This window comes from Aythya fuligula, chromosome 3 (genome assembly GCF_009819795.1).
Source record: "Aythya fuligula isolate bAytFul2 chromosome 3, bAytFul2.pri, whole genome shotgun sequence".
Classification (NCBI taxonomy): Eukaryota; Metazoa; Chordata; class Aves; order Anseriformes; family Anatidae; genus Aythya; species Aythya fuligula.
In genome coordinates, this window is record NC_045561.1 from 55,304,427 (window position 1) to 55,320,719 (window position 16,293).

The following is a 16,293-nucleotide window of genomic DNA, read 5'->3' on the forward strand; positions in this document are numbered from 1 at the left end:
TGTGATAAATTCTCCTCTTTCAGGAAAAAAAGACGAAGGAGTTCCCAACTGTCAGCTTCAGGTTATGATATTTGGGGCCAAGAACTTGCCTGTGCTGAGACCTGCTGGAATGCTGAACTCATTCGTTAAAGGGTATGTATGAGACTTAGCACTTCAAATGGGAAGTGTCACAAACATCCTGTGCAAAGGTAAGAATTAACTCGCTTTCATCAGGAGGCTGCTGTGTGAAAGTGGCACTGTCCACGCTCTTAGTCAGACTTGTTTGTAATTGTGACAGTTTACAGCTGAGTGTCTGCGTAACAGCAGCACGCAGCAGGACAGTGAAGGATCCTGAGTGGAACATCACAATTTACTGTTAGCATCAAAATTCAGAGTTCACTATTTTAAGCATCTGCTTTTAGATATTGGGAGGGAAAAACGTGTGACTCGAGGGAGGTGGAAATACTGTATTTTCATGCCTGGTTTCAGCTGTGCCCTTGCACAATTTAATACAGCTTTGGATAGTGAGAAGAAAATTTTGGTCTATACATTTTAAAAGAGAAAGGACTGAATTTTTCTTCAGTGTGCTGGGTACTTAGTATGTGGAGTCACTTTACTTTCTGGATGCCAGGCATTACAGTGTTAAAATACCTCCTAAAGCCACTTCACCTGCTGTGGTACTTATCTTCAGTGAAGGGGGTGAGCGTTTTATCTACCGCACAGGCAGGTTTCAGACAGTATTGGGTAACAGAACTGGGAGTAAGGGGTCCCTCATCAGCCAGTGACAACAGAGGAAAAACAGATAGAAGACCCAGACTGAAGGCAGACAGAAGGAGCCAAAATCCCCCAAAGAAACAAACTAGCATCATGTTCTATCTTGAGCTTAGCTGAACTCTTTGCTTTCTAAGGCAGAGTGAAGGGTCCTGCTTGATTAGTGCCCATGTTCTGTTTTCTGATTGAGTAAAACACTGCTTGGCTCAGCAAACATGCTGAACTCGTTTTGTTTTTTCTTTTGGGAAGCTGCCTTGTCCTTCCAGACCAGGCAGAGTTGAAGCAGAAGTCGCCTGTCCTGAAGAAAGAAGACTGTCCTCAGTGGAAACATCTGTTTGTCTTTGATGTTACCCCAGCACAGCTACAGCAGTCATGCCTACACTTGACCCTCTGGGACCAGTCAACTTTTGGCTCACACGATCAGTTCCTTGGGGGAGCCAAGCTTGGTGCAAGTAAGTTCTTCATCACTAAATGTTGAAGTAATTTTTTGGGGAAAAAAAATATTTTACATGCTAAGTAGTATTTGCACTGTGCATCTGTCATGTGCCTGCACACACAGTCCCTAGACCCTGACCTAAGCAACTTGCAGTCTCAGGCTTTGATCCTGCAAGAACCAGTGCTCGTGTTCTAGTTCAGGCCTGTACAGAAGCTCTGGGCTGTCAGTGGGCATTGCCAGGCAACGACATTTGTTAGCATGGGGATGTTCAGGGACAGAGCCTGGCCACACGGAAGACAGGAACAGAACAGGTGGGTGCATCAGCTCATCTAGAGCTCACTATGTATTTTTCAAGACTTGTTCCTTGAGCAGTTTTCAATGGCTTGGCTATTTCTAAAGTGCTAGCAATAACATCAGCAGTGAGCACATGAATACCTTGCAGATATCTGTGCTTATTGTTTTATATCCACAAATCCTTCCAGTGGGAGATGCAGAAAGTGAAACTTGCTCAGAAGCCCTAAAGAGATTAAGTGCGTATTTGAGCTTTAGGCTCTTGTCCAACAACAAAAAACAACAAAAAGAGCCTTCTTTCTCAAAAGCTCAGAAATGTCTGAGAAATCCTCTGCTCATGGACTGGGCAGGACTTACTTAACAGTATTTGACTAGAGAGCTATTGTCACCTGAAGGCTGCCCAGTGGAGTCTCTCACCCCGTTTCCCAGACAGTAAATGCTTTGGTTTCAGTATTTGAGATGAAAGGCTTAAAACTGAGACACGTCACCGAGCTGTGCTATCAACGTGCACTTTAGAAGAGTGTTATCACTAGCAATACAGTGTGCAGGTTTCCTCATGAGCTGCTTTTGATTGTTTTATAGCATTTTCCTTTCTGTTAAAGCAGGGCCTACATGCTTCTGAGTGACAAAGACCATCCAAGCCCCAAGCCTAGTGAGGCATTATAGTCACTGCAGATGACCAAGCTGATCTGTTTTTGCCATGCACACTGCTTTTAGTCATACAACCAAGAATTTTTTCTTTGCAGACTGAGCTCTTCACTGATCTTACTTTAACAGGATGTAAATAACACTCTATAATTATAACTACAAATTATTGCAATGAATGATGTGAGTGCTACAGAACAGCTGAAAATGCTCTAGAATTGAGAGCAGCAGCTTGTTTGTCGTCCAGTCATTTGGGTCAGAAGTGGTACGGAGCTGGATCTAGAAAAGCCTTTGGGCAAGGCCAAACGCAAAGTAACGCTGTGACCTTCCTTTTTACTTTCTTGCAGAAGAATCGCTTGGATTTGCAGACGCTGTTTCTCAGTCAGCGCTTCAATGGCAGGAAGTGCTCTGCAGGCCAAACACGTGGATGGACTTCACACTTGTACTGCATTCGAATATGGAAAACTTTAAATCCTGAGAAATTACTGCACAACTTTTCCTCCCCCATGTGTGATGTTTTGAATTCAAGTGGCACACACCCATGCCAGGTCTGGGGAAAAGGTGCACTACAACAGTATCTACCCCAGGATCTGGGGAGTAGTTGTACTTTTGAAGGGAGGTGACACTGAAGGTTGTATTTTTCCAAAAACGAAGGCTTTGTTATCTGTATCTCTAGGTGGGATGTATGGTTAGTATTGTTTCTTCAGGAGTAACAAACTCTGAAACAGATGATGCTGACAAGGCACTAGCAGACAGATGGTTTGCAGCTTCCTATTTCTGGGTATAGAGTTGGAGTTACTTGAACACAGATTAGAATACTTCATAGGGAAAAATTCCTATCCTTAAACTTACGTGATTTCATTCTAGCTTTCATGCTTCATATGTGACCAGAGAGGAATGGAAAGTAGATAATTTTTAATTGTTTGCTGTAAATTAGTGATGTTAGCACCTCTATGCTTCAGAATTACCTCTAGTGCCCATACTACTTCACGTAACCCTAAAAAGCTTCTACCTGGGTGGCCCACCGATCTTTCAACTGTGTGCTGTACTAGAGGTGCTTGCAAGCAGTTAAAATGTATAAATTCTCCTTCAGTAGGCGAACACAGGGCATCAGCTTGTAAAATAAATGTGGTTATAGAAAGTTCCTTCTTGTTCTCAGCTGCTGCTGTGAACCAGTATTAACAAGCCTGACTGATCCAGGTGGTGTATTGGCACAGCCAAGCTTATCACTTACTCAGGCGAACTACTGGAAATGCAAGCTTAATGCCAACTGCCCTGTCAGCTCCCTTTGCCTCAGAGGAAGCAGTGTTACAGGCAGCAGAAGCTTTGTATTTACAACCATAAGTAGTGCTGCTGTTACGTATCTCTTTTCCCTGTGACTGAAGGGAAGATTCCAGCATGGGTTACCCTTTCTTTTCAGACCAGCCCAGTGTTTAAGGAAATAGAAGTAAAAGATAGGGATTCACATGCTAGCCTCAGAATCTTAGAAACCAGCATACCTTACCCAATATCCACCCTACACAAGAAACACTTGACTCCAACTCCTTTGTTACTCTGCAGATCTTTTATTTAGATGTTTGCTGCTGCAAATAAAAAACCACCACACAACAAAACTCAACTGGAGTATAAAGCAGCATAGATGTTGTAAATGGAAGAGAAGAGCTGACAACATACTGTATCTCACTTTCTAACAGATTTTCAAGGAAAGGGGGAGATTAGTGGGGAAGGAATAGTCACAGAAATGCTCTCTAATAGAGAGAATACAACTGTGATATAAACAAGCAGTCCCTTCATGTTTGGAGTCTGAAACTTTAAATCAAACATTTAAAAAATTAGAAAATTTGTTAGAAAAATAGGTGCAGTAAAATTGTATATATTGGATCATGTGTACATATCAATTTTTCATCATTAAGTAAAAAAAGTGATCTTTACAAATAATGCTTTATAGTAAATAATCAGTTGCACTGCAGACTACAGTGTTTAGACTTCTTTACAGATGCAAGTCTCATTAAATCTGAAAAGTAACAAAATATACAGAGCAAAACTATTTCCCTTTTAAACTAGTACAGCAATCCACGTATTGCATATTTTATATATATATAAATACTACACTATAACTGATCAGTAATGAAGCTGGAATGCAAACACGGTAGTGTATTATTCCAACAGAGTATCTGCCTAGTTGTTAAGGAAGGAGGGTGTCAGTGTTCCTACGCCACACTGGTGAGCTGTCACTGCAGAATACCTCCAATTGAGCACAGTAACCAGAAAAAGCCTTATTCCCATGCAAAATAGTTCTGAGGTGTTGTCAGTTCTTTTGTTTGTGTATCAGGGGAAGGTGGGCATGAAGACGAAGGAAAAAAAACAGGGTGCATGCACAAGCACACACACAGGTGTTTGCAGTTCCTGAGTTGTCTTCTCAACTGTTGGACTTTACACTGTGACTGTAACACAGACATATGGCACGAAATTCATCCACAGTTGCTTATTTTTAGACCCAGCTGAATCCAGCACCTGCACAGGACCCACATCTACAACTCGATGCAGGTTTGTGTTGCTTAAAGAGAGATGTGACATAAGCATAAGGCCTTTTGGCACTAAGCAAAGGCATGAGCAAGTTACCAGGATCAGTGGTACGATGAATTTTAACTATACCAAATTTAACACACAGGATGGAATGAAAGGGAGATGCAAACACCTCTGGGTTTAGAGGACATTTGTTAAATATCATAGTAACCCCTCCTCAGGGAAAACAACAACAAACAAAAACACAGCATTAAGATCTGCCTTTCCCACAGTCTTGCTTTCTTGTTATAAGCATCATTACATTGCCTCAAACTCATCAATTCTCTGCTTGGTGTTGCCTTGCCGGATTTGTCGCAGTGTCTTGTACTTGTCACGTCCCTGCCGCACGTTCTCTGAGTGGATAATATCATTTTGGGTCCTCTTATCTTCATCTCTAGCCTGTGCCAGCTCATCTGTCAGTGCCTGCAATAAAAAGAACATTACAAACAGATTACACACAAGAAGCTTCCAGCTCATGACAGCAGTGATTTTGATGAGATTTAACGGTCCTTAAATGACTGGACAGATCAGTGATATGGACACAATGTATGCTTCTCATGAACTTCTGCTTCTCATCAGTGAAGAAGTTATTATGCTTTGTGTATTTAACCAAGTGGTTAAACGATCCATTTTCCAGGAATAATTTCTTTCATCACTTTCCCTCCTCCAAACATTTTCTTACCCTCAACTGCCTCTGTACACGCTCGTTCTTCTCGGCCTCAGTGATGCGCTTCTCCTCGTTGCGGTCGTTCCTGATGCCCTCACTGGACAGCTCTGCGCTGAAGGCAGAGTACTCGGACCCCTCGTCGTGCAGGTTATCGTGGACGTGGTAGTTCACGGTCTCATAGACAGGTGGGGGTGGAGGTGGAGCAGTCATTACCAAGTGCAGTTCCTCCTTTGTCTTTACCAGATCCTCCTGGGCTTCCCTTGCCTGGGGAAAAAAAAAAAATAAAAAAAATAAGGAAGATTTTAATGCATTTCTTGATTTAAACAAGCTTTATGAACACTTCAATGCTTATTTTCCCAGTTTTGTCATTCTACAATGTAAAGCAAGAAATCAGGAATTAAGAATTAAGTCTCCAGCTGACAGTACTTTGTTGCCTTCTTGAGCAGATTTTATTTTTTTGGCTAGTGACAGTATTATTATCCATGGCATAATATGCAGGGTAGCTAAATTAGGAATATTCCTCCAACAAAACAGTTTTTCCTAAACCGTTTTGTAGAAAATTACAGTTACCTGCAACCTGTTCTCCATTTGAAGAAGTGTAGGTTGTAAACATGGGTTCCAGAGAGCAATAACCTAGACTCCTGAGTTGGCACGTGCATAACTACAAGGTTATGCAGTAGGAAGACAGCTTTCCTGCTTCTTCAGTGCTTCTACCCCCCTGTTCAGGCTGCAGCGATAGCTATGTGGCACTGGGAGCACCAGACAACGCCAGCCTCGCGTGGTTTATTCTCGGTTTTACCGTGTCTAGTTATGCAGTTCTCCAGACCCAGGTACCAGGAAGCCACTGACAGCAGCCTCAAGGCTGGTGCCCTCTCCAAGACGATCACATTTCTAGGTTTTATACAACTCCCATTTTATATTTTGACTAAAAGCTTGTTGAAAGCAATGTTTTGGAGGCATACTGCACACTAACCACAAGGCTGGCCTTTTCTGCTGGTGCATGGATGCAAGTCTCCACATATGACAGAAGTTACACCAGGCTAAGCACCACGGTACGCTCTGCCCACGTGCAGAGCTTCAGAGCAACTTTGACGAAGATACTCACTCTGATTTGCCATTCTTCAACCTCGCTCTCTTTACGCTTCCTTGCCTCTTCCAGAAGTGCAATCTTGGCTGTATACTCTGCGAGCTCTGTAGCCTGTTAAATAATACAATTGGAACCATAAGGACTCAAAAAAAAAGCCACAAAGAAACATGTTTGACTGAGAAAAGACCCAAGTATTATACTCCACTCTAATAAAGAATGAACAGGAAATTAAGAACAAAAAGTAGGTTGCTTGTGATAGAATCACTGTGGCACTAGCATCTTTCTATCAGATGGTCCAGTACTTTATTGCACTACATTTCTATTTTATTTCCCCCTGGAGCCTGAGGCTTTGCCTTATTCAAAGGGCACAGTAACATGCCTTTGTATCTCATCCACAAGTGACTGGCTCTTACCAGCTGTTCCTGGCTCTTTATCTGGTCAATAGTCTGTCTCTCCAGCTCTTCCTTGGCTTGCAGAACAGCCAAACGATCAGCTTCCAAACGCTCTGCTTCCTCCTGGGCTCGTCTCCTTTCCTCCTCCAGCTTAATAGCTCTCTGGATCTGGTCTGAGAGCTCTGGGAAAAGACAGATCAGTGCTGTTAGTCCACAGGCCTGGCCAAAGCGAAGACAGGCTCTTAGGTAACGGCAGAAGTCACAACAAGCACATGGCTGCAGCCTACAAGCTCTTCATTACAGGACCAGACGCTGGTGTCTCCAGCCTGCTCATCTATGCATTGAAACAGAAGTTTCCATTTCACTGGAAAGCTTTGTTCCCAAAGTACTATTTCTGTTAGTTGTTAAGTAAAAAGCACTTGAGAGCTGAGCTCTGTTTCTCTCTGCTGCAGAAGGCTTATGCTACTAAAACCCTCTCAGGTAACAGAGGAAAACAAAGTTGGTGTGACCTTCAATTCCCAGTTAGATTAACAGATTTTGTGACTTTTATGCCTTGGATGATCTCAGCAGTGCGTGCATGTGTGCATTTATCCATGGAGGTAGATACTCGTGTGCCTTGCCAAGAGACCCAGTGTCACCAGCTTTAGGCTGTGGAACCCAACACACATGACCTGGTCAGACAGTCCAAGTACTTTACCTTTCTCTGCCTTCTGAGTCTTCACTTCATACTCTTGTAGCCTCACCAGCAGCTCTTCCTTCTCCCTCAACATTTGCTCTTTCTCTCTCTCAATCGTCTCCCTCCTCTTCTTTTCATTTTCTAGTTGTTGCCTGTGAGAAACAGATTTCATCCTTGAAGCTCACTTACAGACACGAGCTCCAGCAAGGTAAGAAAAGTTGGCTGGACGTGTCTCCAGACAGTTCAGTGGGAAATGACCATGAGACTGCCACAAGAGAAGAAATGCTTAAAGCCATTGTCTTGGGTTTGCCTAGGACAGAGTTAATTTTCTTCGCAGAGACTGACACAATCCCGTGTTTGTATTTTTGATGAAAATAGCAGTGATAACACACGGATGTTGTAGTTGCTGCAGAGCAGTGCTTACACACAGACCCAAGGTCTTTTCTGCTCCTCACGCTGCCCGGCCAGGAGGAGGCTGGGGGTGCCCCAGGAGCTGGGAGGAGACACAGCCAGGACAGCTGGCCCGGGCTGACCAGGGAGATATCCCACACTGTGTGGTGTCGTGCTCAGCAGCAACAGCTGGGGGAAAGGAGGAGAAAGGGGGGGGACATCCAGAGCAGTAGTGTTTGTCTTCCCAGGAAACCACACACATGATGAGCCCTGCTTTCCTAAAAGTGGCTGAGCTTTTGCCTTGCTTGCATGCACAGCTTTTGCCTCACCTAGTGAACTGGTTTTATCTCAAGCCATGAGTTCTCACACTTCTACCTCTCTGATTCTGTGCTGTATCCCACCTGGGGAGACTGGGCAAGCAGCTGTGTGGTACTTAGCTGCCTGCCTGGGTTAAATCCCAACATTTGGTACTTAATCACTTCAGAATTAGTGCTCGGTTTTTGGATACCTGCATTTCATTAAAATATTTGTATTTTCTGTTGCCTGCCCCAGAAATTTACAATACAAAAAAAAAAAAAACAACACCAGTAGATGCAGAGGAAAAAAAAACAGTGCTCTGTACTACACAGATTTCTTTTGTTCTGTCATAAGGAAAAAATCAAGGACAGAGAAACAAGAGCACTGGGAAAGGAAGACTAACAAGTCACCAATACAGGAGGAAAGCAGTAGGATTTCTTGAATCATAAGCAACCTGCAGCCGGTCACAGAAGACCAGCAGAGCTATTAATCCTTTTTTCTTGCCTGTAAGAGGTCTCCCACTCCCCTCTTGCCTGCTCACAGCATACACACGTGCTCCCTGTGGAGTTTGCTCCCTCCAACACAGATCAGGCCCTAACAGAAGAGTCAGGAGAACCCCTCTGCAGGTATATGGCTGCCCACAAGAGCCCAGTGACTCCACTGGCACACCTCCTTGAAGGTCCAGCTCTCAAGGCTGCAAACAGGAGAGCCAACTGCACCGGTCACAGGTCTGAGCCAGAAGAGTGATTCTTAGGCTCCCCCTGGGACTTGAGATACCCTGCAGTGCTGCGAGCCAGAGCTCTGGGGCCACACACACACCTCACTCTAAGTGGGATGGGCCATAGCTTTGCCTAAAGCTACCCGAGGAGCCCTGGCAGTTCTGTACATTTAACTCTGCCTCCCCACTGTCTGCATTCACGCTCACCTTTCCAGCTGTTTCTGGTGCTTCTCCTCACGGGCCTGGGCTTTCATCTGCTGCACCTCGATGGTGTCAGGCTTCCTGCGCCGCATATACAGTTCATGGTTGCCCATGCAGAGCTGCAGGATCCTCTTGTTAATTCTCAGACGAGGGGCGTAAAACACAAAGTCCTGGAAGAGACACCGCACAGTCAATTTTTTGACTGCAGACAGATCATCCTGCCACTAATGTCGCTGCAATCAAGGCACATACACATGCTATTTAAATATCTCAGCAAGGACCACCAAGATTATCTGAACCAAAGCAGTTTGTTATTTATATAATCCATCTCAAGCCTACATAGAATTGACAAATTACTCTTCTAGAAAAATATACTTTTAGAGAAAATTAACAGTCTCAAATGCATGCATATGGAAGACACTACTGAGCCGGACCTGCTGCAGAAGACTCTTGGTTAGTAGGTAAACATCTGGGAGACTCACAGACCTCTACTGTAAAGCAATTAGTTTTTAAATTTGCATGGTTTTGTGTCTGAAATATAAAGCATGAAACAAAAAAAGAGTCTGCATTGCAGACTCTTAAAGTAACATCAGAATTTCCTGATCTATTTGTTATCAATACTCAAGATGCCATCTATGTTTTTTTTTTTCCACAGAAGAAATGCCACCATGCAAATTTACCCTCCAAAAGCATTCTTTCCTCAGCATGGCACTTTTTAGTTAAGTTGACCGAGGCCATTACAACATTGAAAGATATTTTTTGAACCACCAAACACACGGACTACTTTGAATATTGTGTTAGAGACAGTAGGCAAAACACATTCTGCCATTTCTGGTTCTGCAAAGAGAACAGCCCCAAGTTTCTTATCATCTCGATTATCAAGACTACTACAGGCACTGTGCAGCAGGCTAGATCTTCAAAACACAAATCTAATAAGAAAAGGATACGGAGGACCAACTTCATTAGCTGCCTAAAAACTTCGAGGCCACAATATTTTATACATGCTTAGGATCCTGTCTGAACTTATACAATGAAAAAAAATCCACATTATTCTGCCTCTATTTGCATACTACGTGGACAGTGATATAAGTACTGGGCAAGGTACCAGATTACCACAGAAGTCAGGTACCCACTCCTTAAGATTACTCTTGTCTGGGCTGCCTCATTGTTAGCAAGAAGTGGAACTGAGGAGGAGCAGGCAGAAGCTGCGTGCATTTGCATGGCAGCAGCAATCATGTTTTTAACTGCCCGAGTTCAGAAACACAATTTGTGGCTATGTCTGAAAAAGCTAAAAGTCGCACCAGAAGCAATGAAAAATGCTCCTAGTCCTGTTAAGATGAGCATGAATTTGCTGACAAAGAGTCATTTTCTTCAAAGCATTTTTCTTATTCACATATTGACTGCGAAAATGCCATCAGCAAGGTGTGCGGTGCCCAAATCCTGTCAGAGGCATTCTGAGCTGCACACATCTCATACTGCTAGCTGAGACTGTAAGCTATTCATCTGCCCTCCTATTCCTAATAAGTAATTTAAAAAACAAATGGTTTGTGTACATTGTGAGAAACAGATCCTATCTTCAATCTAGGTTCGCTTCCAGTGAAAGCAAATACTGAGGGCACAGACGGTGGCTGCATTCATCATTTAATGGCATTTGTGTAAGAACATAAAAGAATCTCCCTCTCTTTCTCATCATCCCCCTGGTCTAGCACAACTGCAAGCACTGCAGCTTGATATATTAAAAATGTGCTAAAGATGCTGGGGTATGTGGGCAGATAGGGCTAAAAATTAAAAAGCTGACGCTGGGCAAGGTGCCACAGAATGCTACCCGTTGAATTAGTATCCATTTTAACACTGATATGGACGATTGTCCAAGTTAAAGGGGAGCTTCCAACTCACATCTAGGGTAGACTGAGTATTTTTGCTTTATTTATGAATACTTTAGTTTTTGAAAAGAGATGCAAACAGATGAAAGGATCTAGACAGCTTCCCGACTGTTCAGAATTAGTGTCCATATAAATTAGTGTCCATATAAATTCTTCTTTCAGATGTATTTTTAAATATAACACCACCCAGAGGGAAAAGGACAACTGAGACAACAGAGAAAGGAATCATAATTGATGTTTACAATGTTGACACCTTGCTGTATCAGCCTCTTGCAAGTCTCCCAGTTCAGATTGTCAGATTTACTGTTAGGGAGTGGAAGGAAAGTTGTGATCTGTAATCAGGAGATTAGTATTTTGTACTGTATACAACACGTACAAAATCACAAAGGGGCTCTTCTACTGAGAAACGTGTTTCTGGGGAAGATACCTTTCTACCTCTGTGGAGTTTTGCTGGTTCTCACTAATAGCATCAAGAAAAGCCCCTCTCCCCCCAAACCCCAGGTTATCATCTGCAGGAAAGGATGCCTCCCCAACAGCCCTGCAGCACACTGTGTGGTAGCATCATTCAGGTCACTGGGAGGATCTCTTCCTGTTAGAGGGATTCGTAAGATACCATCCTTTACCAAAGCCAAGCTACTTATTATTTCTCAGGGCTGTATTTATCCACCAAGGCCAAGGACTGGGGTGGAGGAAGGGAAAGAGGAGGCCTTTCTCAACTATTAGAATAGTTTCACAAGGCTGACGGAACAAGAAACACCTACACCAGTTATTCCACTTCAAGTTTTCAGCAGCTCAAAATGGATCACAAATTCTTCACTAAAATAACTGAAAATAGGTGGGAAAACACTGAAAAGTAACATTCATGAGTAGCTATATTTAAGTTCTTCACAGAAATCATATTCTTACTACTTATCCCAGTATTCAAGTAAGTCAACGAATATCATGGTCCTTAACTTACTTCTAGCATTTCTGTAGGGCAGAAGTGAGCATTAAATGCAAAGCCATATGTATACACGTGGCTTTGCAGTAACATTTGCATGACCTTTTATTTTAAAATTAAACAACAACAACAAAAATCAGCTTCTATGCACGGAAGGAAATGAGGAGGAGTAGTCTCAGAGTATAATCCAGCTATACAAAAGACTCAAGACTAGCAAAGAATCTCAGATTTAACTCTAAATTTAAGATTAATAAATTTAAGATTTACGTCTACATAGTTTGTCAGGGGAAAAATGGCGACTCTGCACCCATAAAATCCTTGTCTTTGTCCATGTTTAATACGGCCCTAAGCCCTTTACCTAAACTACACAGAAAAATGGACATCTCTAACAATACTGATGCTCGATTTCGTATCTAGAATATCTGCAGCTTTCTTCTCTACACAGACAACTTTGTTTTGAGATGAAACAGTATTAGCTGCTGATATGCAGTATCCAATCCATTTTCAGTATACTTACAGGTGCCTTCTTGTCGATAGGTTTTATAACAAACTTCTTGTCATTGAAGGAGATGTTTCTGATTTCACTCCAGGGGAAACCAATCTTTGGAGTCAGTCTGGAAAGAAGAGAAGTATTTTAAGAGATGTTGCAATGAACTCTTTTTCCCCACATTACTTCTAAAACACAGACTCAGTGGGATGCAGCACTTGACACAGCTTGCCCAGCAATGAGAGAGAAGTAGCTGAAACAAAACCCCATAGGGAGCAACAAAAGATGCCCAATTGCCTCCTTTACAGAACCTCTCCTCATTTTGATCAGCCACCCTACTGACCTATGCATTGGGGCTGGTTTAATTACATGCCCTGTCCTTCAGAAGCAGATGCACTGAAGAACTATCCCCAGTTCTTACTTATTCCCTCCCAGACCCCCTTACAGGCCCTCAAACAAAATCCAGGTTAGCAGAGCCCAGTTTAGAGTACCTATGCTGAACAGAATCACGTTGACTGAAGTAATTAAGGAGCAACTCAGCAAAAGATCTGTCACAGGAAGGGCAGAAGGAAAAACCCTTTGCACAAGTTCAGCATCACCGCACTCTTTTTAAAGCCCTGACTTTATTAGATTACTAGAGCCTCAGCAATGCTGTGGTGTAGGCAATGCACTTTAGCATCTACCATTAGGCCTCCTTGCTTCTAGAGTTAAATGACATGCAAAAGTATGATTTTAACACAGAAATCAGCATCTGTTCTGATAGACCACATGATGAATGGGGTCTATGGGTTGTCCAGATTCAACAGGCAGAAGCCACGCATGCAGCTTTCTGAATCACTTGCTGCTTTAAGTCCATTTCTTTGAAATCAGGCCCTAAAACCCCCAGCATGCAGAGTTGAGGTGCATGTCCCGCGCTTCCAGAAGGCTTCTGCTACATGATGGGAGGCGTAAGCTGAAGTCACTCACTCAGTTATCATTCTCCTCCATCCCCTGCATATAAGTCTACCTGGCTGTTTCTTCACTACTGTGTTACAGCTAGCTCCATGATCCTTTCCTTCACTGCTGAGGCACTGGGCAGGCATAAGGACAGTTGGTAGAAGCAGATTTTTTGTCTTATGTTCCCTGCCACAGATTACAGGCAAGGCTAGTAGGGGGGAGAAGCCTGCTATTTCCTTCCGTGCAAGCTGCTCTTTCAGCCCATTCCACTAGTTGCGACGCCTAACTTCACACTCTGGTCTCACAACAGGCTGTGCCACACGGCTCTTCTGAATGTTCTTCTGAAACCATCACAACAATACAAAGGCCAAGTTTCAGGCTCCCACCTTTCCCTCGCTGCTTATGAGTTCAGGTCTGTTGGTGTACTTAAGATCTCCAGTGACAAATGAAGCTTAAAGATGCAATTTTACTTTTTTATTTTTTTTTGTATATGTTTAATGTCATGTACTTCTTTTGTTGTTCCCTTATCAAGGGAGGATAACTGCTATCTCTAGAGAACAATTATCAAGAATTGGGTCTTACACAAATACTAATACCAACAAATAATCTTGCTGTTATTATCTATCCCCTCCTCCCCTCAATGTATATCTCTTTGGCACACTGAAGTGCTGACAATTATTTCTAGCAAATTGGTTGAATTCATGACTGTTTAATGTTTAGTGCTTAAAGAAGCATACAGTATCACAGTGAATCACTCAAGCTCTGTAAGAATACTTTCTATATATCTTATCAGTTAAAGCTGGTAATTTTGGATGAATCTGCCTCATCTTAATGATGGAGAGCTACCATGCATCACGATTTCATTGGACCCAAGCATAAAATAACCTGGTTACTTTTGATCAGAAGTCAAGAATAAAGTGTACTCTCTTCAGAATTCACCATTTCCTAACTTTTAACTCAACTGCAAGATTATGCAATAGTGTGTCTGTGTACCACGAAGTAAGAACCATACTGGAAATGGTTTGATTAGGCTAAGATTAAGCAATTACTCCAGCCTCCTTCACAGTACCTTAGGAGTTTCAGCCCTAGATAATACAGTATGAAATTAACCAAACTATTTTAGTTGTCTGAGTTCTATTGCAGATTCTCCTCCTTACTGCATAGGAAAAGCTTGAAAATACCTCGTAGCAGAAGACTGACATACACTAAGTAGAGAGGCTCGCACACCTGTAGCACAGTATCATTTTCCTCAGGTTGAACTCCAACAATGAAGCCTTTGCTTTTCCACCTTTGCCCCAAACCCAAGATTCTGCACGTACAAGCCACAGGTGGGGTACACACTATCATTTTTCTAGTCCTTGTATCTGCTCAAAAGACTTAATTACATAGTTAGCAAGAGTTATGGCAGAAACAAGCAATTTACTCCAGCACTATATTTGTTTTGCAAACGCTCTTGATAGCTCTTCAGTCGAGGGCTGTATTCTGTCTGCTTCTGCGGCTCGAAAAACCTGTTTGTGAGACCGTGGTTACCTAGCATAACTAGTCATTCAAGACTGAAGTATTACATGAGCGAAACTACTTTTCTTTCAAGTGACACTCCTTGTTTTCCAGGTGACAGCACATATTAGCATTGCAGAAAACTCTGCATTTCTCTTTGCCATCTTAACAGAAGCTCCAGAAAGTTCCAACTAATATTTGTGTTGCATTCAAAGCTTTTTGGAGGCAAACACACACAGCAGGTGAAATCCCCTCTGAATTACAATGACAGCCTGTTACAGACTTATGACATGATACCGAGACTTGGAACACTAAAGAAAAGAAAAGCACACAATCCAGACAGAAACCCTTCCTTAAAAAAAAAAAAAAAAAAGAAGTATTTTCAGTCCCCCTGTCCCCTTCAAACCATGGTGTATTAGAAGGGACTTGTAGGCTTAGATACAGCTGCTCTCACCTTCCTTTTATGTTTATTTATAGATGTAGTCTATTATTTCCCACCTACTATCCAATTACTAATGGATATAACAGAAGGGTTGACTAAAATTCAGTGTACTTCAGCAAGATCTCATTTCATTCTCTGGTTTGTGGTCAACTCCTCCCTGGATTCTGGGTATGACCTGGCTTTGGTTTCACGTCCACCCCATTACTTTTTCACGAACAGGCAGCTGTACATGTGTCTATCATTAACCTCAGTATAGGAATGGCCTCAGTCCTAACACTGCAGATTTGTTAGCCTATCTAGGTTCTCAAACTGTGTTCACTGCTGGCATACCTGGCAACCTGACTAAAGGAAAAGCTTGGTTAACTCCTTATCTTGGTGTTCGGGTCTGTATCTGCACTTGCTTTACTAGATGACATTTTACAACTGACATCTGTTCTTCTGTTAGCAGATCAAGCTACAAAGATCAGGAAAGTCATGAAAGCATAAATGAAATGAAGTGCTTGTTTCCTAGCACAGTTTCACCTCCTACAGGACAACAAGCAAGTTCTAAACTTTGCCCTGATCATGTAAAATGAGAAATGCCCTTTGGCTCCCACACCAGCCCTCGCTCCAGTAGATCAGAGGTGAAAACAAAAGCCTTACTTGTCATCCTTTTCATAGATGTTGAGCCCCAAGGCATCAACTCCCAGCCAGAGGTCAGTTCCTTTCTTATTCTTGATTTCAAAGTAGTTGATTCCATACATCTCCAGGTCTTGAGCAATCTTCAAGTATTCCAGCATGGCATTCTCTCTAGTTGAGGCAGGAAGGAGAGCAGATGTTAGTCAGATAAATAAAAAGCTTTATTGGAAAGAAAAAGCCTTCAGGGAAAGAAGAAAAAAAAAAAAAAAACAAACAAACAGCTACTCTTCCTAAACCAACACAAGTGCAGAAGTTAAAGAAGTTAAAACTGAACATTCAGCATTTGGGATTCACTTCAGGAGTTGTGTTACACCT

The 16,293-nt window shown here is 42.5% G+C and overlaps 2 protein-coding genes across 3 annotated transcripts in view; one reads left to right on the top strand and one right to left on the bottom strand.

The window, feature by feature from the left end:
- Nucleotides 1-2,600, top strand: part of SYTL3 (synaptotagmin like 3) — a 28,511-nt gene extending 25,911 nt beyond the window's left edge. The window contains exons 13-15 of the mRNA XM_032185261.1: nucleotides 24-132; nucleotides 1,000-1,202; nucleotides 2,470-2,600. Of these exons, the coding sequence (XP_032041152.1) occupies nucleotides 24-132; nucleotides 1,000-1,202; nucleotides 2,470-2,600 (443 nt within the window). The remainder of the gene's footprint in view (nucleotides 1-23; nucleotides 133-999; nucleotides 1,203-2,469) is intronic.
- A 1,073-nt stretch (nucleotides 2,601-3,673) lies between these two features.
- Nucleotides 3,674-16,293, bottom strand: part of EZR (ezrin) — a 35,382-nt gene continuing 22,762 nt past the window's right edge. For both annotated transcript variants that reach the window (XM_032185466.1, XM_032185467.1), the window contains 8 exons: nucleotides 15,943-16,089; nucleotides 12,456-12,552; nucleotides 9,122-9,285; nucleotides 7,531-7,661; nucleotides 6,855-7,015; nucleotides 6,460-6,552; nucleotides 5,370-5,618; nucleotides 3,674-5,110 (listed from right to left, as the gene is read on the bottom strand). In XM_032185466.1, the coding sequence (XP_032041357.1) occupies nucleotides 4,946-5,110; nucleotides 5,370-5,618; nucleotides 6,460-6,552; nucleotides 6,855-7,015; nucleotides 7,531-7,661; nucleotides 9,122-9,285; nucleotides 12,456-12,552; nucleotides 15,943-16,089 (1,207 nt within the window). In that variant the 3' untranslated portion in view covers nucleotides 3,674-4,945. The remainder of the gene's footprint in view (nucleotides 5,111-5,369; nucleotides 5,619-6,459; nucleotides 6,553-6,854; nucleotides 7,016-7,530; nucleotides 7,662-9,121; nucleotides 9,286-12,455; nucleotides 12,553-15,942; nucleotides 16,090-16,293) is intronic.